General features: G+C 43.1%; 1 protein-coding gene and 1 pseudogene across 3 annotated transcripts; one reads left to right on the top strand and one right to left on the bottom strand.

Moving 5' to 3' along the window:
- Positions 1-1,469: 1,469 nt before the first annotated feature.
- On the top strand, positions 1,470-24,686 carry LOC130297329 (bMERB domain-containing protein 1-like). Of its 3 annotated transcripts, none has more exons than XM_056549692.1 (8): positions 1,470-1,486; positions 5,741-5,856; positions 5,937-6,084; positions 15,722-15,842; positions 19,892-19,965; positions 20,180-20,294; positions 20,886-20,959; positions 21,070-24,686. In XM_056549692.1, the coding sequence occupies exons 2-8, from the start codon at positions 5,761-5,763 to the stop codon at positions 21,141-21,143; spliced, it is 702 nt and encodes a 233-aa protein (XP_056405667.1). In that variant the 5' UTR covers positions 1,470-1,486; positions 5,741-5,760; the 3' UTR covers positions 21,144-24,686. The 3 variants fall into 3 exon arrangements, with proteins under 3 accessions (XP_056405667.1, XP_056405666.1, XP_056405664.1); XM_056549691.1 differs by having other exon boundaries at positions 15,725-15,842; positions 21,063-24,685; XM_056549689.1 differs by lacking the exon at positions 1,470-1,486 and having other exon boundaries at positions 5,723-5,856; positions 21,063-24,679.
- LOC130297806 (U2 spliceosomal RNA) lies at positions 22,975-23,135 on the bottom strand (annotated as a pseudogene).
- Positions 24,687-27,111: the final 2,425 nt, after the last annotated feature.

The raw sequence follows: 27,111 nt of genomic DNA on the forward strand, positions 1-27,111 counted from the left end.
AGTGGGCATCTGATCTCAAAGGCTGCATGGACAGTAAAGTCGGAGAATGGAGATGTTGGAGCTGTAACCTAGATCACCCCAGAAATACATAAGAAATCGTTCTTGCCATTTTTTTATGCTCGCTGTCATTTCACACAAGTTCCTCTATGTAATAGCCTATGTGATTCCAAACATATTTGTAAAAAAAGAAAAAGAACTTTGTTAATCGAAAAATGATTTCTTACCCCAGGGAAATAGCATTAAATTCTTGCCCACTGAGTGTCTCCCTTTTCTGCAATCTGCTATTTACTGCACGTTGTCAGTAGAAATATGGCTGCAGTAACAGACAGGACAGTAGTGGGGGCGGTTATTACAATGTGGCATATGGAAAAGAGAGAGAACCTGGGCTGTGTACCTGCAAACTGAGCCAGTCTACCTGCTGAAGATGATCTGCACTGTTCTTCGAAGGTAAATCAAGGCTTCCTTCTCATCTTTTTTCATACGTAAAGCTAAGGGCAGCTGCCCCTTGTGTAAGTGCTACTGTTGTATGTCCACAATGTTAGATTGCCGTTACGAACAGGCAGGCACAGCTGGAGACGCACTGTAGGGTCCGTCATCGGCGGATCCGCAGCATAAAATACACTGAGGATTTGTTCCGTGTGACCCTACCCTAAGGGGTTATATGGGTTATCCAGAAATAGACCTTCCAAAACAGCGCCACACTTTTTATCTTCAGGTCATGTGTGGTATTACAACTTGACTGCATTCACTTCAATGAAATTGAGCACCATCTTTTGGAAGAAAGCAGCTATGTTTGTCGAATTCTGGAAAATCCCTTTTCATGGCAAGTTTTCCAGATAATTTTAGCTCCCTTAAAAGGGTTGTCAGAGTTGGGGTATGTTCACACTGCGGAATCTCCGCTCGCTGAATTCCGCAAGCGGATGTTCCGCCTGGCGGCCGCCCCCGGTGTTCTTGGGCACTAGGGCCGCAGGGCACTGAGCCATCACCATTGACGACTATGCAGTGCTCGCGGAATCCGCGCAAAGAATGAACATGTTCTTTCTTTGGACAGAACAATTTCAGCAGCGGAAATTCTGCATTGTGAACGGGTCTCGCGGAGAACCATTCACACTAATGTTCAGTTCACACTGCGGAATTCCGCTCGCGGAGTTCCACGGGAATTCCGTAGTGTGAACGCACCCTTAGGCTGAAAATGCACACAGCGTTTTTGATGGGAATCAATAGAGTAATATGAAACGCACGACCCACGTGGTGTTTTTATTCTTTTTAATATTTATATATAATACAGGGTGGGCCATTTATATGGATACACCTTAATAAAATGGGAATGGTTGGTGATATTAACTTCCTGTTTGTGGCACATTGGTATATGTGAGGGGGGGAAACTTTTCAAGATGGGTGGTGGACATTTTGAATCCAACTTTTGTTTTTTCAATAGGAAGAGGGTCATGTGACACATCAAACTTATTGGGAATTTCACAAGAAAGTAAGTAATTTATTCTTTCATGAGTTATTTACAAGTTTCTGACCACTTATAAAATGTGTTCAATGTGCTGCCCATTGTGTTGGATTGTCAGTGCAACCCTCTTCTCCCACTCTTCACACACTGATAGCAACACCGCAGGAGAAATGCTAGCACAGGCTTCCAGTATCCGTATACACTGCTATATACTACTATATACACCGCAGGAGAAATGCTAGCACAGGCTTCCAGTATCCGTATACACTGCTATATACTACTATATACACCACAGGAGAAATGCTAGCACAGGCTTCCAGTATCGGTATACACTGCTATATACTACTATATACACCGCAGGAGAAATGCTAGCACAGGCTTCCAGTATCCGTATACACTGCTATATACTACTATATACACCGCAGGAGAAATGCTAGCACAGGCTTCCAGTATCCGTATACACTGCTATATAATACTATATACACCGCAGGAGAAATGCTAGCACAGGCTTCCAGTATCCGTATACACTGCTATATACTACTATATACACCGCAGGAGAAATGCTAGCACAGGCTTCCAGTATCCGTATACACTGCTATATACTACTATATACACCGCAGGAGAAATGCTAGCACAGGCTTCCAGTATCCGTATACACTGCTATATACTACTATATACACCGCAGGAGAAATGCTAGCACAGGCTGCCAGTATCCATAGTTTCAGGTGCTGCACATCTCGTATCTTCACAGCATAGACAATTGCCTTCAGATGACCCCAAAGATAAAAGTCTAAAGGGGTCAGATCGGGAGACCTTGGGGGCCATTCAACTGGCCCACAACGACCAATCCACTTGATGTGTTTCCCTCTTTATGCACTGAAGCTGCACGTTCCCTGAGTTTTTCCAGCAAGATGGTGACCACCACATTATGGGTGTCAGGTCCGAGCATTCCTAGATGAACCGTTTCCTGGAAAGTGGATTCGTCGTCATGGGCCAGTTGAATGGCCCCCAAGGTCTCCTGATCTGACCCCCTTAGACTTTTATCTTTGGGGTCATCTGAAGGCAATTGTCTATGCTGTGAAGATACGAAATGTGCAGCACCTGAAACTATGGATACTGGAAGCCTGTGCTAGCATTTCTCCTGCGGTGTATATAGCAGTGTATACAGATACTGGAAGCCTGTGCTAGCATTTCTTCTGCGGTGTATATAGTAGTATATAGCAGTGTATACGGATACTGGAAGCCTGTGCTAGCATTTCTCCTGCGGTGTATATAGCAGTGTATACAGATACTGGAAGCCTGTGCTACCATTTCTCCTGCGGTGTATATAGTAGTATATAGCAGTGTATACAGATACTGGAAGCCTGTGCTAGCATTTATTCTGCGGTGTATATAGTAGTATATAGCAGTGTATACAGATACTGGAAGCCTGTGCTAGCATTTCTCCTGCGGTGTATATAATAGTATATAGCAGTGTATAAGGATACTGGAAGCCTGTGCTAGCATTTCTCCTGCGGTGTATGTAGTAGTATATAGCAGTGTATACAGATACTGAAGCCTGTGCTAGCATCTCTCCTGTAGTGTATAGCAGTGTATACGAATACTGGAAGCCTGTACTAGCATTTCTCCTGCGGTGTATATAGTAGTATATAGCAGTGTATTCAGATACTGGAAGCCTGTGCTAGCATTTCTCCTGTGGTGTATATAGTCGTGTATAGCAGTGCATACAGATACTGAAAGCCTGTGCTAGCATTTCTCCTGCGGTGTATGTAGCAGTGTATACGGATACTGGAAGCCTGTGCTAGCATTTCTACTGCGGTGTATATAGTAGTATATAGCAGTGTATACGGATACTGGAAGCCTGTGCTAGCATTTCTCCTGCTGTGTATATAGTAGTAGTATATAGCAGTGTATACAGATACTGGAAGCCTGTGCTAGCATTTCTCCTGCGGTGTATATAGTAATATATAGCAGTGTATACGGATACTGGAAGCCTGTGCTAGCATTTCTCCTGCGGTGTATATAGTAGTGTATAGCAGTGTATACGGATACTGGAAGCCTGTGCTAGCATTTCTCCTGCGGTGTTGCTATCAGTGTGTGAAGAGTGGGAGAAGAGGGTATGGCGTATTGCTTTCAGGAATTATAGCGTTACATTTCTCCCATAGGCAATGTTTACACGGCAGAATTACCACAATTTCGCACAAATTCCATTCAGCAAAGCTTGCTGAACGGAATTGTGGCAGGATTGTGCTGACATTGCGGTTGAAATTTACCAAATTTCAAGCCCCATTGACTTTTATTGGTTTCCACTGTGGAAATCTGCAAAATATAAGACTGGTCTTATAGTTTTGCGGAATTTCCGTGTCTGAATGAAACAGCGGAATCCCATTGAAATCAATGTGTGTTGAATTTTGGCGGAATTCTGCGGAATTCCGCACGGATATAGACAGAATAAAATGCCATGCATGCCTGTATATTTATGTTTTATCTGGCATTTTTACCCCCAATTTATCAATAGAAATCCTTAAAGGGGTACTCCCATGGAAAACTTTTTTTTGAAATTTTTTTTTTTTAAATCAACTGGTGCTAGAAAGTTAAACAGATTTGTAAATTACTTCTATTAAAAAAATATTAATCCTTCCAATACAATTTATGGGCTGCATACTACAGAGGAAATGCTTTTCTTTTTGGATTTCTCTGATGTCCCGATGTCTCTGATGTGCTCTCTGCTGACCACTGCTGTCCATTTTAGGAACTGTCCAGAGCAGGAGAAAATCCCCATAGCAAACATATGCTGCTCTGGACAGTTTCTAAAATGGACAGCAGAGGTCAGCAGAGAGCACTGTGGTCGTGACATCAGAGAAATCCAAAAAGAAAAGCATTTCCTCTGTCGTATACAGCCCATAAATTGTATTGGAAGGATTAAGATTTTTTTAATAGAAGTAATTTACAAATCTGTATAAAGGGGTTATCCAGGAAAAAAACTTTTTTTTAAATATCAACTGGCTCCAGAAAGTGAAACAGATTTGTAAATTATGAATTCGGGTAGAAAACAGACATGGTGCACATCTACAATCTTGTATAATGATCTGATTGCTTCTCAGCATAATAACAAAAACTAACCGGTTGTTAGTATACATTTTTGATCAAAAAGTACAAGCCCACTCGCCACGTCAAGGCCACCTATTTAGAGTGGGTCCCTAACGTCCCTCGCATAAAATGGCGTAGCACTGGGTGGCGACCACCACCGCCGCAACACCAGTGCCCACGGGGAGGGAAACGACCCACTGGCAGAGCGGCCCCAATGCCACTCTAACCAGTCTATGGGTCGCACCTCCCCGCAGACACGGCGCCACGGCAGCAACGGACGCCGCACAGCACCACACCAGTGTGAACAAGGTGTAATAGCTCACTTACCATACTCTCCCAGTCAGACTGGGATTTGTAAATTACTTCTATTAAAAAATCTTAATTCTTTCAGTACTTATGAGCTTCTGAAGTTGAGTTGTTCTTTTCTGTCTAAGTGCTCTCTGATGACACCTGTCTCGGGAAACGCCCAGTTTAGAAGCAAATCCCCATAGCAAACCTCTTCTTAACTAGACAGTTCCCGAGACACGTGTCATCAGAGTGCACTTAGACAGAAAAGAACTCAACTTCACAAGCTCATAAGTACTGAAAGGATTAAGATTTTTCAATAGAAGTAATTTAAAAATCTGTTTAACTTTCTGGAGCCAGTTGATTTAAAAAATAATAATTTCCACGGGAGTACCCCTTTAAGTCACATGATGAAATAGTCGCAGAGTATAAAACGCCAAAGAAAAAATGCCTTGATTAAAAAATGCCACAAAAACGGCATCATCAAGAAGAAAAAGTGGGGGGGCCGAACAAAAGTTATGTCTGTTCGTAGACGTATAGTTAGAGTATAGAGTATTTTGTTCTTTTATCATCCTGTCAGGTTGCTAAAAAATGAAAGGCATTGTCTGAGTCAGTGTTTCCAACCAGTGTGCCTCCAGCTGTTGCAAAACTGCAACTCCCAGCATGCCCAGACAGCCTTCGGCTGTCTGGGCATGCTGGGAGTTGTAGTTTTGCAACAGCTGGAGGCAGCCTGGTTGGGAAACACTGACTCAGACAATGCCTTTCATTTTTTTATTTTTTATTTTTTTTTTGTGAATTTTTTTTTAGTTGTATGGACAGTTTGCAGTTTAGCATTGTTTCATTTCTTTTAGTTACTGCAACAATGTATTGTATCTTCAAGATCGCAATTTTGTTTCTCTCACTGAGATCCTGCAGACTGACTGCACATGCAAAGACCAACCATTAGAGGGCGCCAAGCAGACACCAGCCCAGCAGTCTGGTCCTCAGCATCCCTGAATCTCCCAGCTGATAAATCTCCAATGGTTTGGCAGCATCCCCCCCCCTCCTCCTGCCTCGATCACCGTGCCCCTCTGCCATGTAGTTATTTATCTTTCTCTTGCAGGAATGCTCTGGTCAGGGGATCTCTACCTGCACTAATAGATCTCATCGAGGGGTTACCTGGCTGCTGACAATGGAGAAGGAACGCAGATCCTCTAAGCAGTACGGATCACTGGAATCTACCGTATGGAAACCCAGTGAGCAAGCCTCAGGTAAGTACCTGCATAGGTCCTGTGCCATCCTAGCATATGCCATAGCTGTAGTAGGAATGACGATTGCATGCATCACTATATCATTCTAAATAACTGGAATACAATTCCTAATAAAAAAAATCCCATTAAATGTAAGTCCATAGCTGATGCAACCAACCTACCAGTTAGTACTGGTACCAATGGGCACTGAATGGAGTTGTCCTTACATGCCATGGCTGCCTTCCAGGGGGGTTCACAGTGCTATATCAGGATGCTGCTTTGCATAACTCCATTCATAAAATCTGTCAGATGCTGCCCCCCCTGGTCACGTGCGGTCCTCATGAATGAGGGGGAACAGACGGACAGAATTGTAATGCAGCCTCAGTGCTGCTGGGATCTTAACCCATCCTATAGACCAGGGTTCCTCCAGCTGTTGAAACTACAACTCCCAGCATGCCCAGTCAGCCAACGGCTGGTTGGGAAACGCTGCTATAGAGTCGTGGTCTTCAACCTGCGGACCTCCAGATGTTGCAAAACTACAACTCCCAGCATGCCCGGACAGCCAACGGCTGTCCGGGCATGCTGGGAGTTGTAGTTTTGCAACATCTGGAGGTCCGCAGGTTGAAGACCACTGGTATAAAGTCTACTGTGCTCAGCAGCGCAGTATCACACATGATAGGATTAGATTCAGCAGCACAGTATCACACATAATAGACCTAGATATATCAGCACAGCAGCACAGTATTACATATGATAGACCTAGATATATCCGCTCAGCAGCACAGTATTACATATGATAGACCTAGATATATCAGCTGAGCAGCACAGTATTACACATGATAGACCTAGATATATCAGCTCAGCAGCACAGTATCACACATGATAGACCTAGATATATCAGCTCAGCAGCACAGTATCACACATGATAGACCTAGATATATCAGCTCAGCAGCACAGTATTACATATGATAGACCTAGATATATCAGCTCAGCAGCACAGTATTACACATGATAGACCTAGATATATCAGCTCAGCAGCACAGGATCACACATGATAGACCTAGATATATCAGCTCAGCAGCACAGTATCACACATGATAGACCTAGATATATCAGCTCAGCAGCACAGTATTACATATGATAGACCTAGATATATCAGCTCAGCAGCACAGTATTACACATGATAGACCTACATATATCCGCTCAGCAGTACAGTATTACATATCATAGACCTAGATATATCAGCTCAGCAGCACAGTATTACACATGATAGACCTAGATATATCAGTTCAGCAGCACAGTATCACATATCATAGACCTAGATATATCAGCACAGCAGCACAGTATTACACATGATAGACCTAGATATATCAGCTCAGCAGCACAGTATTACACATGATAGGATTAGATATATCAGCTCAGCAGCACAGTATTACATATCATAGACCTAGATATATCAGTTCAGCAGCACAGTATCACACATGATAGACCTAGATATATCAGCTCAGCAGCACAGTAGTACACATGATAGACCTAGATATATCAGCTCAGCAGCACAGTATTACATATCATAGACCTAGATATATCAGCTCAGCAGCACAGTATTACACATGATAGACCTAGATATATCAGCTCAGCAGCACAGTATCACACATGATAGGATTAGATATATCAGCTCAGCAGCACAGTATTACACATGATAGACCTAGATATATCAGCTGAGCAGCACAGTATCACACATGATAGGATTAGATATATCAGCTCAGCAGCACAGTATTACACATGATAGACCTAGATATATCAGTTCAGCAGCACAGTATTACACATAATAGACCTAGATATATCAGCTCAGCAGCACAGGATCACACATGATAGACCTAGATATATCAGCTCAGCAGCACAGTATTACACATGATAGACCTAGATATATCAGCTCAGCAGCACAGTATTACACATAATAGACCTAGATATATCAGCTCAGCAGCACAGTATTACATATGATAGACCTAGATATATCAGCTCAGCAGCACAGTATTACACATGATAGACCTAGATATATCAGCTCAGCAGCACAGTATTACACATGATAGACCTAGATATATCAGCTCAGCAGCACAGTATTACACATAATAGACCTAGATATATCAGCTCAGCAGCACAGTATTACATATGATAGACTTAGATATATCAGCTCAGCAGCACAGTATCACACATGATAGGCTTAGATATATCAGCTCAGCAGCACAGTATTACACATGATAGACCTAGATATATCAGCTCAGCAGCACAGTATTACACATAATAGACCTAGATATATCAGCTCAGCAGCACAGTATTACATATGATAGACCTAGATATATCAGCTCAGCAGCACAGTATTACACATGATAGACCTAGATATATCAGCTCAGCAGCACAGTATTACACATAATAGACCTAGATATATCAGCTCAGCAGCACAGTATTACATATGATAGACCTAGATATATCAGCTCAGCAGCACAGTATTACACATGATAGACCTAGATATATCAGCTCAGCAGCACAGTATTACACATAATAGACCTAGATATATCAGCTCAGCAGCACAGTATCACACATGATAGGATTAGATATATCAGCTCAGCAGCACAGTATCACACATGATAGGCTTAGATATATCAGCTCAGCAGCACAGTATTACACATGATAGACCTAGATATATCAGCTCAGCAGCACAGTATCACACATGATAGGATTAGATATATCAGCTCAGCAGCACAGTATCACACATGATAGGCTTAGATATATCAGCTCAGCAGACCGTATCACACATGTTTAGATACAATGGGTCAGCAGACAGTATCACCCATGTTAGACATAGATGCAGAGGTTTAGCAGACAGTATCACAGATACTTAGATACATAGTTGTAGATACACTGATAGGCTTAGATATATCAACTCAGCAGAATATATCATACATGATGGACTTAGGTACAACAATTTCAGTAAACAGTGCTAGCATTAGATACACTAGCTCAACAGACTGTATCACACATGATAGACTTAGATATATTAGTAAAGATCAGTGTTTCCCCAACTAGGGTGCCTCAAGCTATTGCAAAACTACAACTCCCAGCATGCCCGGACAGCCATCGGCTGTCCGGGCATGCTGGGAATTGTAGCTTTGCAACAGCTTGAGGCACCCTAGTTGATAGTATCACACTTGACAGGATTAGATACAAAAGGGTCAGCAGACAGTATCCTACATGAGAGACTTAGATGCAGCAGCTCAGCCAACAGTACCACACTTGATAGGCTTAATTGACAGCATCACACGATACACTTAGATACATAAGCTCTGCAGCACGGTATCACAGCGTACAGCACATGGATGTTATTTGGTCTTGCAGTGTGGTCACCGCATCTTATACAGCTGTCATAATAAAGATCTTGGCAGTGAACGCGGCGTTTCCTTACATTCATTCGCTGAACGCCTCATGGAGCACGAGATCGGTTTGTTTTGCTCACAATCCATCAAGTGCCTGAAGAAAGTGTCAGTACATACTGATACCCCGCTCTCTCCAGAGATCCCTGATATCTGTTTTGACAGCTGTCCAAACCTTCTAGAGCAGTGGTATTCAACCTGCGGACCTCCAGATGTTGCAAAACTACAACTCCCGGCATGCCCGGACAGCCAACGGCTGTCCGGGCATGCTGGGAGTTATAGTTTTGCAACATCTGGAGGTCCGCAGGTTGAAGACCACTGTTCTATGGGGAATTATACTCAGAACATTGTATAGGTCCTGCACAGACCCCACTTTGTGGACCTTTCCAGACATCCAAATCAAAAGAATACACCAAATATGTATTTACAGAAAGTGCTCTATTAAAATATAACTTTTTATTAATGGGGTTCTCCACCATAAGGTGATTTTAGTACGTACCTGGCAGGCAGTAATGGACATGCTTAGAAAGGATCTGCGCTTGTCTTGGGGCTAAATGGCTATGTCGTGAGATTACCATAACACTAGCTTTTTGTGAACTGGTATTTCCTGTTTGAGTTTTCTTCTTTTACCTACAAATCCCATAATAAAAAAAATTTCTCCCTCCCACACATCAGCCACCCTACCCACTGAAACATAAATGAGCTGCATCCATTCAAAAGACCTGTGGTTTTCAATCAGGGTGCCTACAGCTGTTGCATTAGTTGCAGACTGATCTCTCTCCCACCAAGCGATCGCTCCACCCATTGAAGCAGACAGGCTCCCTGTCATCAGCTGACTAGTGAGTCAGCTCCCGGCCACATTGCAACCTGGGAAAAATCTGAGACAACAGTCATTTTGTATGCTGGGAAAAATAAATATTGGGGTGAAAATCACAGAAGAACTGTGAAAAGAAACATCACACACAGGTACAGACACTATATTATGATCTACACTAACTTTACAGCCCCTGTAGCATAGTCAAATAAAAAAAATAAAAAAATCCTGGAATACCCCTTTAAATAATTAATTAAAATGACCCAAAATGGTAGACCAAGATGTGATAGTGAACCACCAGCTATTCATGTATCAAACAGCTGCAATGTCGCAGTGAAGATTAAAGGGGTACTCCGGTGGATAGGGGATAAGATGTCTGATCGTGGCAGTCCCCCGCGATCTTCGGCACGGCACCCCGTCATCCTACATTCATGTCTATAGAAGGAGGCGTGACACCTATGTACTAGCCGTCATGCCCCCTCCCATAGACCACCCAAGCTTCCATGTTCCGGACTCCGCCGCTGCCGGCCCGTAGATCGCGGGGGTCCCCAGTAGCGGGACCCCTACGATCAGACATCTTATCCCCTATCCTTTGGATAGGGGATAAGATGTTTATTGCCGGAGTACCCCTTTAAATAGATGGCAGAAAAAAATCTATGTCCTCGGGCGGTCTTAGTCCCAATATAACGTTCAGCCAATCAAGAGGACATACCCCATGAATATAATAGAACACCTCCCCATATATTAGATTCAAAAGCAGTAGTCCCAACGTGTTTGAATCGCCGAGAATAGTGGCATCATATGGGGCATAACTTTCAAATCTAAAACACGGGGTTCAGACTAAGAATTCACTATGCACTAGGTCAATTAGTAACTGGTCCAAATATTCCATACAAATAAATGAAGAGCAATCAGTATAGTGGATCAATGGAGTGTATAATGGAGCGCCACGATACATTCACAGAAGGGGTTGGATTTGGGTCCAATTGCTGCGCAGGTCAGATGTGAAGGATCGCTCGTCGGCTGAGCCACGCAAACCTGCAAACAAGCTGGCTACTGTGCGCACTCAGACCCCAAACCTTCTAGAAACCATCAGTCAGTCGTCCTTCCTGGTTACGCTATGATATACTGGTGGAATTTCCAAATATTTTAAAGCTTATCATATCTTATCCTCCAAACACATCCAGAGCTGCAGATCTCCTGGCATCTCGTAGGACTTTGTTTTTAAACCAAAGTGCCTCCAGCTGTTGCAAAACTACAACTCCCATCATGCCCGGGCAGCCAACGGCTGCCCGGGCATGATGGGAGTTGTAGTTTGGCAACAGCTGGAGGCATCCTGGTTGGGGAAACACTGCTTTAGGATCTAACATGGCCCTGCAGATCCCACTGGTTCAGTGTCTGTACAGACTGCACATTATGCATACAACGAAATGCCCTCTCTTACAAGACGCAATGCATCGTGAGATCTTAGCTAGAGATGAGCGAACTTACAGTAAATTCGATTCGTCACGAACTTCTTGGCTCGGCAGTTGATGACTTTTCCTGCATAAATTAGTTCAGCTTTCCGGTGCTCCGGTGGGCTGGAAAAGGTGGATACAGTCCTAGTAGACTCTTTCCTAGGACTGTATCCACCTTTTCCAGACCACCGGAGCACCGGAAAGCTGAACTAATTTACGCAGGATAAGTCATCAACTGCCGAGCCGAGAAGTTTGTGACGAATCGAATTTACTGTAAGTTCGCTCATCTCTAATCTTAGCCAATCTGCTTGGGGTGTGCTTAAAGGGGTTCTCTGGTGGAAAACATATATTTTATTTTATTTATTTTTTTAAATCAACTGGTGCCAGAAATTTAAACAGATTTGTAAATGACTTCTATTAAAAAATCTTTACCCTTCCAGTACTTTTTAGCAGCTGTATGCTACAGAGTAAATGCTTTTCTTTTTAAATTTCTTTTTTGTCTTGTCCACAGGGCTCTCTGCTGACACCTGATGCCCGTATCAGGAACTGTCCAGAGTAGGAGAAAATCCCCATAGCAAACCTATGCTGCTCTGGACAGTTCCTGACACAGACACAGGTGTCAGCAGAGAGCACTGTGGACAAGATAAAAAAGAAATAAGCAAAGAATTTCCTCTGTAGCATACAGCTGCTAAAAGGTGCTGGAAGGGTAAAGATTTTTTAATAGAAATAATTTACAAATCTGTTTAACTTTCTGGCACCAGTTGATTTAAAGAAAAAAAAAATGTTTTCCACCGGAGTACCCCTTTAATTTTCCAGGCAAGGAAACACAATGGGGGGTTACTTACTAGTGTGTTTTCCATTTTTTTTTTATCTTGTTTTGTGGGTGAATTTTCTAGCTCACGTTGCGTGTGCCAGATTTTTCACCCAATAAAACCAAAAAACTCTCCACCTTTCTTGGAAACCCCTAAAAAAAAAAAAAGTGGCGTGTCTGCCTTTGGAAAGGGGTGTGACCGTGACAAAATGGGCGTGACCATGGCAAAATGGGCATGTCCCCAACAAAAAGGGCCGGTCCCCGACATATGTACTAAGGTTCCCAGATAAAATGTGGTGGATGTAAGCTCTGTGAAAACCCGACAGATCAGATCAGTTGTAAAAATATTCAAAATGTATGGAGAAATTAGTAAATACCTTGGAATAATATCTGTCGGAGGTTAAAAAAAGAAACAGCTGGAGGCACCCTGGTTTAGAAACACTGCTGTAGAAGTTATATCCCTCACAATAAAGTGCTGCAAAGAAAACCGTATCGTGGGATCTTAGTTCAGTTGATTATCATCAGAGTTCGAAGAATTATGAACGCAGCTCTGGATGTGACTGGAGTATATGGCAAAAAAAGAAAAAGTTACAGATCATGCAACAAATCTGTAGATACGGAGCCGCACTTTAGTATCCCCCCCCCCCCCACCACCACGGAGGGTTATTTTAACACACTAGACAAGATGAAGAATGTTCTATTTCCACATCGTACCCTTGGATTTCCCCTTACTCCCTCCTGCCCGGGCTGTGCACCTGCATGATTGGCCGCCAGCAGGTTTAATATAGAAAACATCAATGTGAAGGTAATGGATGGTTCCACCTCAATAACCTTAGAAATGAAAACCATGATGGCCGCAGCGGCGGATCCATTTCTATAAAAGAGAGAATGGAACTCTATTGAGGCACAACGCGTAGTCTGTACTGATGTGCGCCGGAATGCACTGTTATCTCTATTATGTCAATAGCCATATGGATCAGGGATAAACTATAGACAGCCAGGGCCGGCTCCACCTATAGGCAAAATAGGCAGCTGCCTAGAGCACCCTCTTCATGGGGGCACCGTTATGCCCTCCGCAAGAAAGTTATTTCTCCAGATCCTGAGTGCCGCAAAAGTGTCACCCCAGTAGTAAGGTGATTACATGAGGAGAGGGATTGTTACAGTGTGTCACCCCAGTAGTAAGGAGATTACATGAGGAGGAGGTTTGTTACAGTGTGTCACCCCGGTAGTAAGGATATTACATGAGGAGGAGGTTTGTTACAGTATGTCACCCCAGTAGTAAGGTGATTACAAGAGGAGGAGGTTTGTTACAGTGTGTCACCCCAGTAGTAAGGAGATTACATGAGGAGGAGGTTTGTTACAGTGTGTCACCCCAGTAGTAAGGAGATTACATGAGGAGGAGGTTTGTTACAGTGTGTCACCCCAGTAGTAAGGAGATTACATGAGGAGGAGGTTTGTTACAGTGTGTCACCCCAGTAGTAAGGATATTACACGAGGAGGGGGTTTGTTACAGTGTCACCCCAGTAGTAAGGAGATTACATGAGGAGGAGGTTTGTTACAGTGTCACCCCAGTAGTAAGGAGATTACATGAGGAGGAGGTTTGTTACAGTGTGTCACCCCAGTAGAAGGAGAATACATGAGGAGGAGGTTTGTTAGTGTGTGTCACCCCAGTAATAAGGAGATTACATGTGGAGGAGGTTTGTTACAGTGTGTCACCCCAGTATTAAGGATATTACATGAGGAGGAGGTTTGTTACAGTGTGTCACCCCAGTAGAAAGGTGGGGCGTGTCAATGGGATGAGTAAAGGGGGCGGACCAAGCTTTTGCCTAGTGCGGCAAAAGTCCTTGCACCAGCCCTGTAGGCGGGGATAGGTGTTCTGTACATTCTGTACTCCAAAACCCATTGTGTATGCACAAAATATACTTGATGATCACAAGATGAATTAGACACAACATGAATTCTGAGTTTCATTTTTATACACTCTGTAAAGAGCGTCCTTCCCCCCGGAGGACCTGACCTGTCCTGCCTTACACAGACAAACCAATTATTTTAATGAGCTATGTGTAATGCCTCAGTTTTCCTGTGGTGGCACTGCAGGGAAACTGAACATTTATTGATAGGTTTCCTTTTGATGTTACAGCTGATCAGGTGACACTTTGTGATCAGCTTATTGACAATGGACCCTTCTAACAAGTAGGGATTGATCAAAGAAGAAAACCCCTTTAAGTAGTTATAATTTGGCTACATAGGGAAGGGTGATATTTTATTAAAGCTTTTCTACAGAATTTGAAAAAAACATGGCTCTTTTCTCCCAGAAATGGCTCCACTCCTGTTCACTGGTTATGTCTGGTATTGCAGCTCAGCTCTAAAGAAATTAATAGGGCTAAAATGCAGTACCAGATACTACCTTAGGGAAGGCGGGGCACTGTTTTGGGAAGAAAACAGCCATGTTCTTATAGTATCACACATGATGGGTTAGATATATTATTTCAGCAAATTGTATCACACACGGTAGGCTTAGATACATGGTATCACACATGATAGGTTAGATATATAATTTCAGAAAATTGTATCACACATGATAGGCTTAGATACATGGTATCACACATGATAGGTTAGATATATAATTTCATCAAATTGTATCACACATGATAGGCTTAGGTACAGAGCTTTAGCGGACAGTATCACATATGACAGGCTTAGATATATCAGTTCAGCAAACTGTGCCACACATGAAAGGCTTAGATACCTGGTATCACACATGATAGGGTAAGATACACTGGATGAGCAGACAGTTTCACCCATGATGGGCTAAGGCTGGTATTGCAGCTCTGCTCCAATAAAGTCAATCGGGCTGAAATGCAGTTCAAGGTACTACCTGTGGACAGGTGTGGCGCTGTTTTCCACACAGGTCTCCCGGCTATGCTTACACAATGTCGCACCCGTTCACACATGGAGACAACTGTTTTCTCTTATTCTCTCTGTGTCGGTCTTCACTGGAGCGCTGGAATTGTATTCATAAATCAGGATGCTGAGGATAAGCTTCCCTGTAGTTCCCTACTTACCATTGTACAACCATTGAAGGATTTAGGCATATAGTATGTCATTTTATTAGTTTTGGGACATATTTTTTTCCTTTATCTGTCAGCAGATGACGTTATATCCATGGCCGACTCCACAACCACCGTGGATGATATTGAAGATGAGCTGTTTAAGATAGAAAGGATCCGGGAGATTTTGGTCAGGAGGGAGTCTGAGCTTCGTTACATGTGAGTACAGTCTATTACAGCAGATCATTTAAAGGGGCCTACCCTAAAAAATATCACAGATGGGGGACCAGGAACTGTATACCCACCACCACATCTAGCAATCATTTGTAGGATGACATGCCTGGCATGCTCAGTAATGTGCCCACCATCAATGCCTGGATCCCAATGATTAGGAGAACAAGGGGTCCTGGTCCCTATTCTCACTGGTGGAATCCCTCTTTATAAACATCAATGGAAGATGTGGGTATTTTTTTTTTTTTTTCATTAAATATTTGTGTGAGTAAAATTTACAGTTTTTGTTGTTCTTTGAAAGGAGTAGTGCAGTTAAATAGAACTTATCCCTATCCAATGGACCCCCGCGATCTCCTGAATGTGGCCCAAGCAGTCTGCCGGAAGCGGCCGTTCCGACCCCCTCCATGTATCTCTAGGGAATGCATGGAGGGGGTGCGTTGGCCGCCGCTCCATGCGGAGGTCGGCACACCCCCTTCCAGCAGACTGCTGGGGCCAATTCAAGAGATTGCAGGGGGTTCCAATGGTCGGACCCCCGCCATCTATAACTTTTTTTTTTCATATTTCTATATTTTTTTTTTTTTTTCTATATTTCATTACAGAACTCCTTTTAAGTTTTGGATTGGCCATATAGAGATTGTGGGGTTGAACAGTTTTTTTTTTTTTACAGATGTAGCAAAGTGGAATAAGTCATACAGTTTATTTTGCGCACTAGAATAGGAGCGTTTTCCCACTAATAAAACTTTTGACTTATCTGTAGGATGGGTATCTGAACAGTGGGGGGGGGGGGGGGCGGCAATCATCAGGACCCCAATCAATAATAACAGGACTCTCGCACCACGTTTGCAGCAGTCAGACATGCGCCCTCTATGGATTCCATAAATATAGCCAAGTTCATGCCTGTCTAAACAGGACCTCCCTTTCTTGTGACTGATGACCAAGGTCCCAGCCATTAGTTCCGCAGCAGTCAGTCATTACCTTCTAAAGGAGAAAATACACATCTGCTTTCTTCCAGAAGCACGCCACCCCTGTCCTCAGGCTTTGGGCACTATTACAACTCTCGTCCATTCACGTCTATGAAACTGAGCTGCAATACCACACGCAACCTGAAGACAAGTGTGGTGCTATTTCCGGAAGAACACATCTACGTACTTTTTAATATGGGACAACCTGTGTGAGCTGAGCTGGATCTGTCGTGTGACAAATATCTTTTGCGCACATCACTCCTACCCCCCCCAAATCGTTATACACAAGAGAATATGTGACGGAGACTCCTATAGGAGACAGGCTTAAAAGAGAACCTTGAAAATAGAATTAGTATCAGAATAGCAGATGATGCAGAGCTCAGTTTGGAGACGAACCGCTACGCGACGACACAAACTGTGTACCGCATTGCGCAGATTCTGTCCTCGCAGAACCTTAGTCAAACTACAAAAAAATAAAAATAAACTTATGTTCCCTATATTACGCTTTTAATAATTTTGGGGGAGGAGAGGGTTAATCGGGCATCTTCCTTTAGGAGAAGCGCAGGAACGCAGGTGTGAGTCACTGAGCGATGAGTCACTGCTCCCCTACTCCACGAGTTGCCTAGCAACGGGCAGGATGCAGCGCAGCGAGGGCCTTGTCCAGTCTTATTAGCAAGCGGCTAACTAGACTTGTTAGGGAAATACGATCAGGGATGTAGATTGCAGAGGTCCCATGCACAACGGCGCGCATGAAGTCCTATCAAGGTGCGCAGCGAATCAGAATCCCCGCCTATTAGGAAGAGAGTGCAACCCGTGACTGCAATGCAGATAAGTGCACATCTGAAGGTCACACAGTAGTGTCCTCCGACCCAGGACTCTTCAGCTGTTGTGCAACTACAACTCTCATCATACCCTGATGGCATGGGACACTGCAATGTGAGGTGACGTGTTAGAGCAGTGTTTCCCGACTTGTGCCTCTCCAGCTGTTGCAGAACTACTACTCCCAGCATGTCTGACAGCCTTCAAATTAGACAGTTTTAAAAACTCTGACTCTGGGTACTCCGGTGAAAAACTATATATATATATATATATATTTTTTTTTTAATCAACTGGTGCCAGAAAGTTACACAGATTTCTAAGTTACTTTGATTAAAAAATCTTAATCCTTCCAGTACTTATTAGGGGCTGTATACTACAGAGGAAATTCTTTTCTTTTTGGATTTCTTTTCTGTCACGAGCACAGTGCTCTCTGCTGACACCTCTGTCCATTTTAGGAACTGTCCAGAGCAGCATATGTTTGCTATGGGGATTTTCTCCTGCTCTGGACAGTTCCTTACATGGACGGAGATGTCAGCAGAGAGCACTGTGGTCATGACAGAAAAGAAATCCAAAAAGAAAAGAATTTCCTCTGTAGTATACAGCCCCTAATAAGTACTGGAAGGATTAAGATTTTTTAATAGAAGTAATTTACAAATCTGTGTAACTTTCTGGCACCAGTTGATATAAAAAAAAAAAAAAAAAATTCCACCGGAGTACCCCTTTAACTGAAACCAAATGTTTTTTTTAAAATCAACTGATGCCAGAAAGTTAAACAGATTTGTAAACTACTTTTATTAAAAATTCTTAATCCTTCCAGTACTTATTAGCGGCTGTATACTACAGAGGAAATTTATTTTCTTTTTGGATTTCTTTTCTGTCACGACCACAGTGCTCTCTGCTGACACCTCTGTCCATGTAAGGAACTGTCCAGAGCAGGAGAAAATCCCCATAGCAAACATATGCTGCTCTGGACAGTTCCTAAAATGGACAGAGGTGTCAGCAGAGAGCACTGTGCTCGTGACAGAAAAGAAATAAAAAAAGAAAATACATTTCCTCTGTAGTATACAGCACCTAATAAGTACTGGAAGGATTAAGATTTTTTAATAAAAGTAGTTTACAAATCTGTGTAACTTTCTGGCATCAGTTGATTAAAAAAAATATATATATTTCCACCGGAGTACCCATTTAACTGAAACCAAATGTGAAATACAAGCCTTAAAATTTACTCTAAAAATGTGTGTGTGTGTGTGCACATAGCCCTACAAGTAGAAACTGTCCACTGCGGAGTACAGTGGTCCCTCAAGTTACAATATTAATTGGTTCCAGGACGACCATTGTAAGTTGAAACCATTGTATGTTGAGACCATAACTCTATGGAAACCTGGTAATTGGTTCTAAAGGCACCAAAATGTCCTCCAAAAATAGGAAAAAGTAAGAAAAAAGAAAAATAAGTAGATAACTAATATAGATAAAGCAAATCCTTATATATAAAAGTAAGAAAGATCTGCTGGGAGCTGTAATCACTGTCTATGTCAGTGTTTCCCAAGCAGGGAGCCTCCAGCTGTTGCAAAACTACAACTCCCAGCATGCCCGGACAGCAAAAGGCTGTCCAGGCATGCTGGGAGTTTTAGTTTTGCAACAGCTGGGGGTACCCTGCTTGGGTAAAAACTGGTCTATGTAGAGGACAGGAGCTTCTTCGGGGTCCTGTTCAGTACACAGTGTCGCAGAAAGTAACATGGAGTTGCCCTCACCTGGTGTCCAAAGGAGCAGGTAACTGTGGCACAGGTAAAGAGTACAGAACATGTAATACCTCCCTGTACTGTAGGGGGCGCTACCAGACAGGAATTCGGTGCATGCACTTTAGGAATACAGGGGTTTTACCAGTGAATGTCCATTCTGATTGGACTGTTCTTTCAGCCATTGACACGTTTCACAGATCTGGACTGTCCGTAGCATTGTATGTTGAGTCTGGTTTCAACTTACAATGGTCCAGAAAAGACCATTGTATGTTGAAACTACTGTATGTTGAGGCCATTGTGAGTTGAGGGATCACTGTACTTTAAAACATTGGCTGATTCCCAACTAAAAGGTCAATTTTTTAGATCTTCTACACTCAGGGCGGAGCTCTTTGTCTCATAATTTCTCAATTGCCCTCTGTAATATAATACTGCAGAAAGTAAAGTGACTTATTTTAGCCCTTGATTATGTACGGTATCATTTTAAAAAAATCATGTTTTTGGGGGGTTGTATTTATAGGATGGACGATTTTCAATTGTGTCAAGAAATTACACGACTCAAGAAAGATCTTCAGATTCTCGTCTCCAAAGCCGGTAAGTACATTTATGATGATAATGTAGTATTTGTAGACTCTAGGTGTCCTTTTGTATGGTGTTTTCTGCTTTTAGGAAACTTGAGTGACAACCGATATGGCAAATTTTTCCCGAACAAGCAGGGGATGCATCAGTATGAAACAAGGAAGATTTTCAATTTAAAATCTGTGAAAGTTCAGTGACCACCTGCTAAAAACTTTTTTCTGTACTTAAGATAAAGACAAAACCCAGGAAGACCGTCAGAAAGAAGAGGAGCTTCTACAACGCATCCATAAACTGGTGGAGACCCGGGATTTCCTAGTAGATGATGCAGATTTTGAGAGATTACGGTAAGAAATTCTACACAGTACAATGTTATTTATCTTTAATGCCCAGATTATATACCCAGGTTATACCAGCATGGTCCATATCGCTATATACAGGAGATATATAACTTATACCAGCTGTACATATATATTATATACAGTATATACCCAGGTTATACCAGCATGGTCCATATCACTATATACAGGAGATATATAACTTATACCAGCTGTACATATATCTAATATACAGTATATACCAGGTTATACCAGCATGGTCCATATCACTATATACAGGAGATATATAACTTATACCAGCTGTACATATATATTATATACAGTATAGACCAGGTTACACCAGCATGGTCCATATCACTATATACAGGAGATATATAACTTATACCAGAGGTACATATATATTATATACAGTATATACCCAGGTTATACCAGCATGGTCCATATCACTATATACAGGAGATATATAACTTATACCAGCTGTACATATATATTATATACAGTATATACCCAGGTTATACCAGCATGGTCCATATCACTATATACAGGAGATATATAACTTATACCAGCTATACATAAATATTGTGCCTCATCTTTTCATAGAGAACGTGAGGAGGACAAAGACATGGCTGAATTTTTACAGAGTAAACTCTCTAAAAGTTACCTGAAGAAAGCAGGTGAGTCTTATTGATGATTCTTTAAACAAGGATGGAGTCCTACCATTTTCTACCATTTTGAGTAGCCATTTTCTAGCTTTGTACATGTATAATTTTTCTTTAGTTCGCAGGAAGGAGAAGGCGGCCACAGTCACCTCCCGCTCCCAGCAAACCTCCAATCCCTATGTCACAAAAACAGGATTGACACTCCTAAAGGAGTGCTGTGGATTCACCTGCTCCATTATGTAACACTCAACCTTTCATTGAAGCTGGAGCTTTTATGACGGACGCCCTCAAGAACTTTATTCTCATTGGCCGGGACGCATTTACGGTTCCCATACTACCAGCGTTCATGTTTTTACCTTTTGTATATACAGTACATGCTAAAAACTGTCTTACATAGGGGAAGGTGCACATTTCCTTGTAGGTTCATTTCGAGGCTCTGTAGATTGTAGTGTTTATCAAAATGATTTTTATTAAACTAGATTCTGGGACTGACTCTTAAAGTATTGTCATACATGCCCCTTCCCTTTACAATCCTTCTCAGCCATTCAGAAGAACCAAGACTGATCACATGACTCCTGACTCTTTTGTATCTTGCTTGTTAGGAGTCAGGGAGGCAGAGCTTTCCCTGAACCAATATGACTGCCTCCATTGAATGACCCTTTGCACTATATTATTTGCATCGCTCTGTAGGATGGTCCTGTGTATTTGTACAGACTGTTTTGTGTTTTCTCTTATTTTATAATATATATATTAATGTATTTACATTACATCGAGTACCATGTCAACATGTGTATGTACAAATGTGAGATATGTAATATTTGTGTATGTAAAATGTTTCTATAATATATGTGTGCATTAACAACATATAGTTTGCTCTTCTGTGCATTTATATGTATGGGTGTGTAACCTAACAATTATGTGGGTTCCACGAGGCTTGGACACCATAGCCCTGTGATGTGTCCTGTGGTATCAGCAGTAGATCCTGTAAGTTGTTAGGTGTGGCCTCCATGGATTGGACTTGTTTTCCAACACATCCCACATTATTAATTGGATTAAATTGATTCCAGGACGTAAGGTTTCCAGCAGAACATTTCTTTTTTCCATAGTGCATCCTGGTGCCATCTCTTCTTCAGGTAAGTGACGCACACACACATGGTTATCCACTAGATGGAAGACATGATCCATCAGACTTCTTTCATTGCTCCATGCTTCAGTTCTGATACTCCCGTGTTCATTGTAGGCACTTTTGGTAGTGGACAGGGGTCAGAATGGGCGCTCTGACCTAACTGGGACTACACAGTCCTATAGCCAGCAAGCTGCAAAGTTCTGTGTGATTTAACTCTTTTTTTTTATTTATTTTTTTAAGAGCCGAGGAACGTGCAAGAAAATGCAAAACGTGTTACCCTAAAAAAAAGTGCACAAAGGATTCGGTCTATCGCAAGCCCTTCTCCTACAGGAGAGAGGCTCCCCAACAAACCTTACCCTTCGCCTCTGGACCAGAAGGTACCAGTGAGGTTCCAGGTTCGATGTTCCTTTTCGCCAAAGCTTCTAAGGGACTACAAATGCTTCCGGCATCCCCCTTGGTGTTGGCCAAGGTATCTGCCTGCAGAACCATAATTGGTCTGTACCCTGCCCATGCAGGAGTACCCAGGGTTTTTGCAAGGAGGTGCAGAACCTGATGGCCACACACACCTCCCTTAGACTGCTACCGAAGGGCTACTGCATCCTAACAATCCTGTGGACACAACACGCAAAAAGACACAGTGACACAGTGACAAAGATAAATAAATGAGTGTACGCAGGTATACTGCCTGGACATCCGTCCGGATCTATAAAAATTGATTTGATCCTAGCCAGAAGGCGGGGAATCAAGAGGTGAGTGCCACAAGGGGAAGAGTTCATGGTGCCCGTGCTTCAACTCAGTGAACCTGTACACCCAGTGAGTTTTGGCTCCTCGGGGTAACCACTACCCGAGGCACTACACTACCTTTGCTCTAGACCCTCCCAGCCTCATGGAGAGACCGGGTGGGAACAGGTCACATCAGGGCAGCCGTCGAGCTGATTCTTCAGAACCAGCCCCGGAACACCCTGGTACATCCCTACCAGCCCAATACTGGTGTTTTGGGACACCGGCATGAACTGATAAGAACAGATACTTCACTTGATCTTAGCCAAAAGGCCGAGAAGCGATAGTGCTTCCACTCAGTGAGCCCATCCTCTCAGTGAGTTTCGGCACCTCATTTGCGCTTTTGTGCATCCTCACACTTAAGTGCTGGCTGCAGGAATGAGGCTGAAACTGATGCCGCGCCCGGGTGTACTCTGGGAGTGGCGCATGCGCCGTGGCGAAAATCTGCCGTGAGAGCAGGGAGGGAGGCCGTGAATATTGATGAGCCGGTCAGAGCGCCCGACTGGCAGAAAATCTCGTGGGGTGCCCAGAGTTCTGGTCCTAGCTCCGCCCATGCCCCAAGGACCTCATTTACATAAAAAGGAAAAACAACGATCACAGCACGACAGTTGGGCCATTCAGGACATTTTAAGTATCATTTTGTTCAGTATCACCCGCACTACAAGCCTGAATGATAGGTTAGTGCGGGTGATACTGATGACAGATTTCATTTAATGACTCTTGGGCTTCCATGTCCCTTTCCCTGGTCCCTTTCCCTTGGACACTTTTGGTAGTTACTAACCACTACATACCAGGAACACCCCACAAGACTGGTCGTTCTGGAGATGCTTTGACCCAGTTGTCAAATTTCCACCAATAGTAGTCTGGCCACATCTCAGGCTTTTCCGGGTCTCAGCTCATTCCGCTCGTTCCGTTGGGGCCTCCTGCGCTCTATGCAACAGGGCTTCGGCCTTGCAAGTCTGTAAGGTGCCCGCTTTTGCGTACGCTGATGCTGGTTTGGGTCGCAAGGTGATGCAGGCGGCTGTGGCCCTGCCTTCCACCTGAGTTGCTTGGGTTCTCTCCCACCCCGAGGACTGCTTTGGTACATCCCACGGTCTGTGTCCCCCAAAGGAGCCGAATGATCCATTGTGGGACATGGCACCCACCCATTTGTTCTGGTGTTCTTGGTTCGGTTGCTTGTCCGATGGTTGGTTCAGTTATTTTTTTGTCTGTGGTTTCCTTGGACAGTTGCTGTTTTTTTTTTCTTTTCCTGTCGGTCCTCTCCTACTGCTTTTGGGACTAAACTGATAGCTCAGAGTCTGTAGGCGGAGTATACCCTGCTAGGAGGGGACGACTTTCTCTTTGCTGCCTAGTGTCAGCATCATATACCCATGGTCTCTGTGTCCCACAATGGATCCTCCGAGAAAGAGAGTGTACGGTGAGTAAAATCTATTTTTCTTTCAGAAGAGAGGAAGAAACTGGGGAGCTGCTGAGACAACACCACACGGACAATGAAAGGGCTACACAACTCCCTGCCTGGGGTGAAACCTGCAAAAGCACACTGCAGCTAGTACAATTAGCGGTAACACTTTATTAGTAAGTTATATATCTTGGTGTAATAGTCTTAAAATTTCCTGATACCGGATAACCTCTTTCATAAAACACACACAAAAAATGGTTTTTTTTCTCTTTAAAGGGGTATCACTGTTTTTTTTTTTTATATTTGACTATGCTACAGGGGCTGTAAAGTTAGTGTACATAATATTGTGTCTGTACCTGATCCTGGTCTCGCAATTCTTCTGTGATTTTCACCCCGATATTTATTTTTTACAGCATACATATTTACCTTTTAAAGATTCTTTATTAATAAACTCATAGGTGCTTGAAGCATAATGTGAGGGCTGGGACCCCTGTATTTTCCTTGTCTCTGGTTAGAAAACACTGGTCTTTTGAGTGGAATGCAGCTTACTTGTATTTTAATGGGTCGGGTGGATAATGTGTGGAAGGGAGGAAAGTGACCTCACACTTACAAACAAGGAATTATGGGATTTGTAGTTTTAGAATACGAACTTCAGCAGGAAATATGGTAATCACACAACATCGCAGTTTAGCCCAATGATTAGCCCAGAGCCTTCCTAAGCATGTCCATTACTGTCTGGCAGCTACGTACTAAAATCATCATATGGTGGATCACCCCTTTAAATATGGCATCTGTCAGAAGAATGGCATCGTATGACCTCCAGCAGCTCATCTTGCCATAAACGCAAACAATTGCTGGATTTATGGCATCCATTCCCCTGTGCCAGTCTAATCTAAAAGGCTTGTAGCGCACGTTTTTTTTTTCCAGCCCCCGCCGTGCTCTTGGCGCAGCAGGTGAGAGCTGGCTGCTGTAATTTACTATGAAACTCAATTCTCATGGGGTGCAGGGGTCTGATCTTCCGCTGACAAGGAATTAGATGTCTGGGCGCATATCAGTATCAATGATTGGGTGACTCATCAGCACGGGCTGCGCTGAATGTTAATGTGAAGCAGTCTGGGTGCTGGGATCCTCACAATGGGGGGAACTCAACCACATACCTATATTCTACTGCTCGCTATAAGCTTCTCCAAGGAAAAAGATGCTGAATAGAAATGAATAATTGTCACCAAGCTTTCCACCCACTCTGAAAGACGGCTGCATTGTCTGCATTGTTATGCCTAGTTATATCCCACCTGCTTCAGTGTCTTCACTATATTCATGAATCAGGGGGCTCAGGATGAGCAGTGAATGGAGGACAATTTCATGTGCTACTGCTGTCTAGATGGCCTCTAGGAATACGTCTACATTCAGAAGATTAGTCCTAATCGTAAACCAGAATGTTCAGGATAATTATTTATATATATATATATATATATATATATATATTTATATTTATGAGAATATGCTCTAAAAAAAAACGGATAGACTTTCCTAAGGACAGGGCACGCTGCACTAAGAGCAGTGAGGCTCCACCTCTCAGCAGCCATTCCGATCGGAAGATTGTTGATCAAGTACAGTGCCATTCTTTATGTGGTGGCTGTGTCTGGTATTGCAGCTCAGTCCCATTAAAGGGGTACTCCACCAAAAAACATCTTATCCCCTATCTAAAGGATAGGGGATAAGATGTCTGATTGTGGTAGTCCCACCACTGGGGACCCACACGATCTCCAGGCCTGCAATGTCGGCATCCAGAACATGGAAGCTTGGAGCTTTTGTGTTCGTGACGTCACGCCACGCCCCCTCTATTCATGTCTATGGGAGGGGGCGTGGCAGCTACTACGTAGCTGCCACGCCTCCTCCCATAGACATGAATGGAGGGGGTGTGGCGGCTGTTGTCGTTAGTAAACCCGGCACGGAGCGAAGGTTGCTCCGTGCGCGGATGACTCGAGTGCCACGCCGGAGATTGCGGGAGTTCCCCCACTGGATAGGGGATAAGATGTTTTTCGGCGGAGTACTACATTTATTCTGAATGGGACTGAACTGCTTTGAGCTCCAATACCAGGAGCAACCACTACTAAAATATGGAGCGGTTTCTGGTAACCAATGGAGAGCTGATATTGATGGTGTATACTAAGGGCCCACGGACACTACGCAATTTCAGCCTGGAGATTTTGTGCAGCAGCTTTGTCTTCAATTAAATGTTGCTACACTGTGCACACTGTGGTATTTCCACAGTTAAAGGGGTACTCCGGTGGAAAACTTTTTTTTTATCAACTGGTGCAAGAAAGTTATACAGATTTGTAAATTACTTCTATTTAAAAAAAACGTAATCCTTCCAGTACTTATTAGCTGCTGAGTACTACAGAGGAAATTATTTTCTTTTTGGAACACAGAGCACAGTGCTCTCTGTTGACATCTCTGTCCATTTTAGGAACTGTCCAGAGCAGCATATGTTTGCTATGGGGATTTTCTCCTACTCTGGACAGTTCTTAAAATGGACAGAAATGTCAGCAGAGAGCACTGGGCTCGTGATTCAGCAGAGAGCTCTGTGTTCCAAAAAGAAAATAATTTCCGCTGTAGTATTCAGAAGCTAAATAGGAATGGAAGGAGTAAGATTTTTTAATAGAAGTAATTTACAAATCTGTTAAACTTTTCTGGCACCAGTTGATTAAAAAAATAAAATAAAAGTTTTCCACCGGAGTACCCCTTTTAAAATTCCAATTCCAAACTTCGCTAAAAGAGGGAACATGTCGCCAATGTCTGCGTGGTCATAGCACCGATTCATTCCGGCCACGCCTGCTGCACACAGAATCTCGGGGGTGG

The sequence above is a fragment of the Hyla sarda genome, chromosome 13, assembly GCF_029499605.1.
Source record: "Hyla sarda isolate aHylSar1 chromosome 13, aHylSar1.hap1, whole genome shotgun sequence".
In the NCBI taxonomy this organism is placed as follows: Eukaryota; Metazoa; Chordata; class Amphibia; order Anura; family Hylidae; genus Hyla; species Hyla sarda.

Bases quoted from the DNA above. Each gene is read 5' to 3' on its own strand.
- LOC130297329 (XM_056549689.1), top strand. From the start codon at position 5,761: ATGCAAAGACCAACCATTAGAGGGCGCCAAGCAGACACCAGCCCAGCA. The intron at 5,857-5,936 runs GTTTGGCAGCAT...TTTCTCTTGCAG, and splicing joins CAGCTGATAAATCTCCAATG to GAATGCTCTGGTCAGGGGAT. The intron at 19,966-20,179 runs GTAAGTACATTT...TCTGTACTTAAG, and splicing joins GATTCTCGTCTCCAAAGCCG to ATAAAGACAAAACCCAGGAA.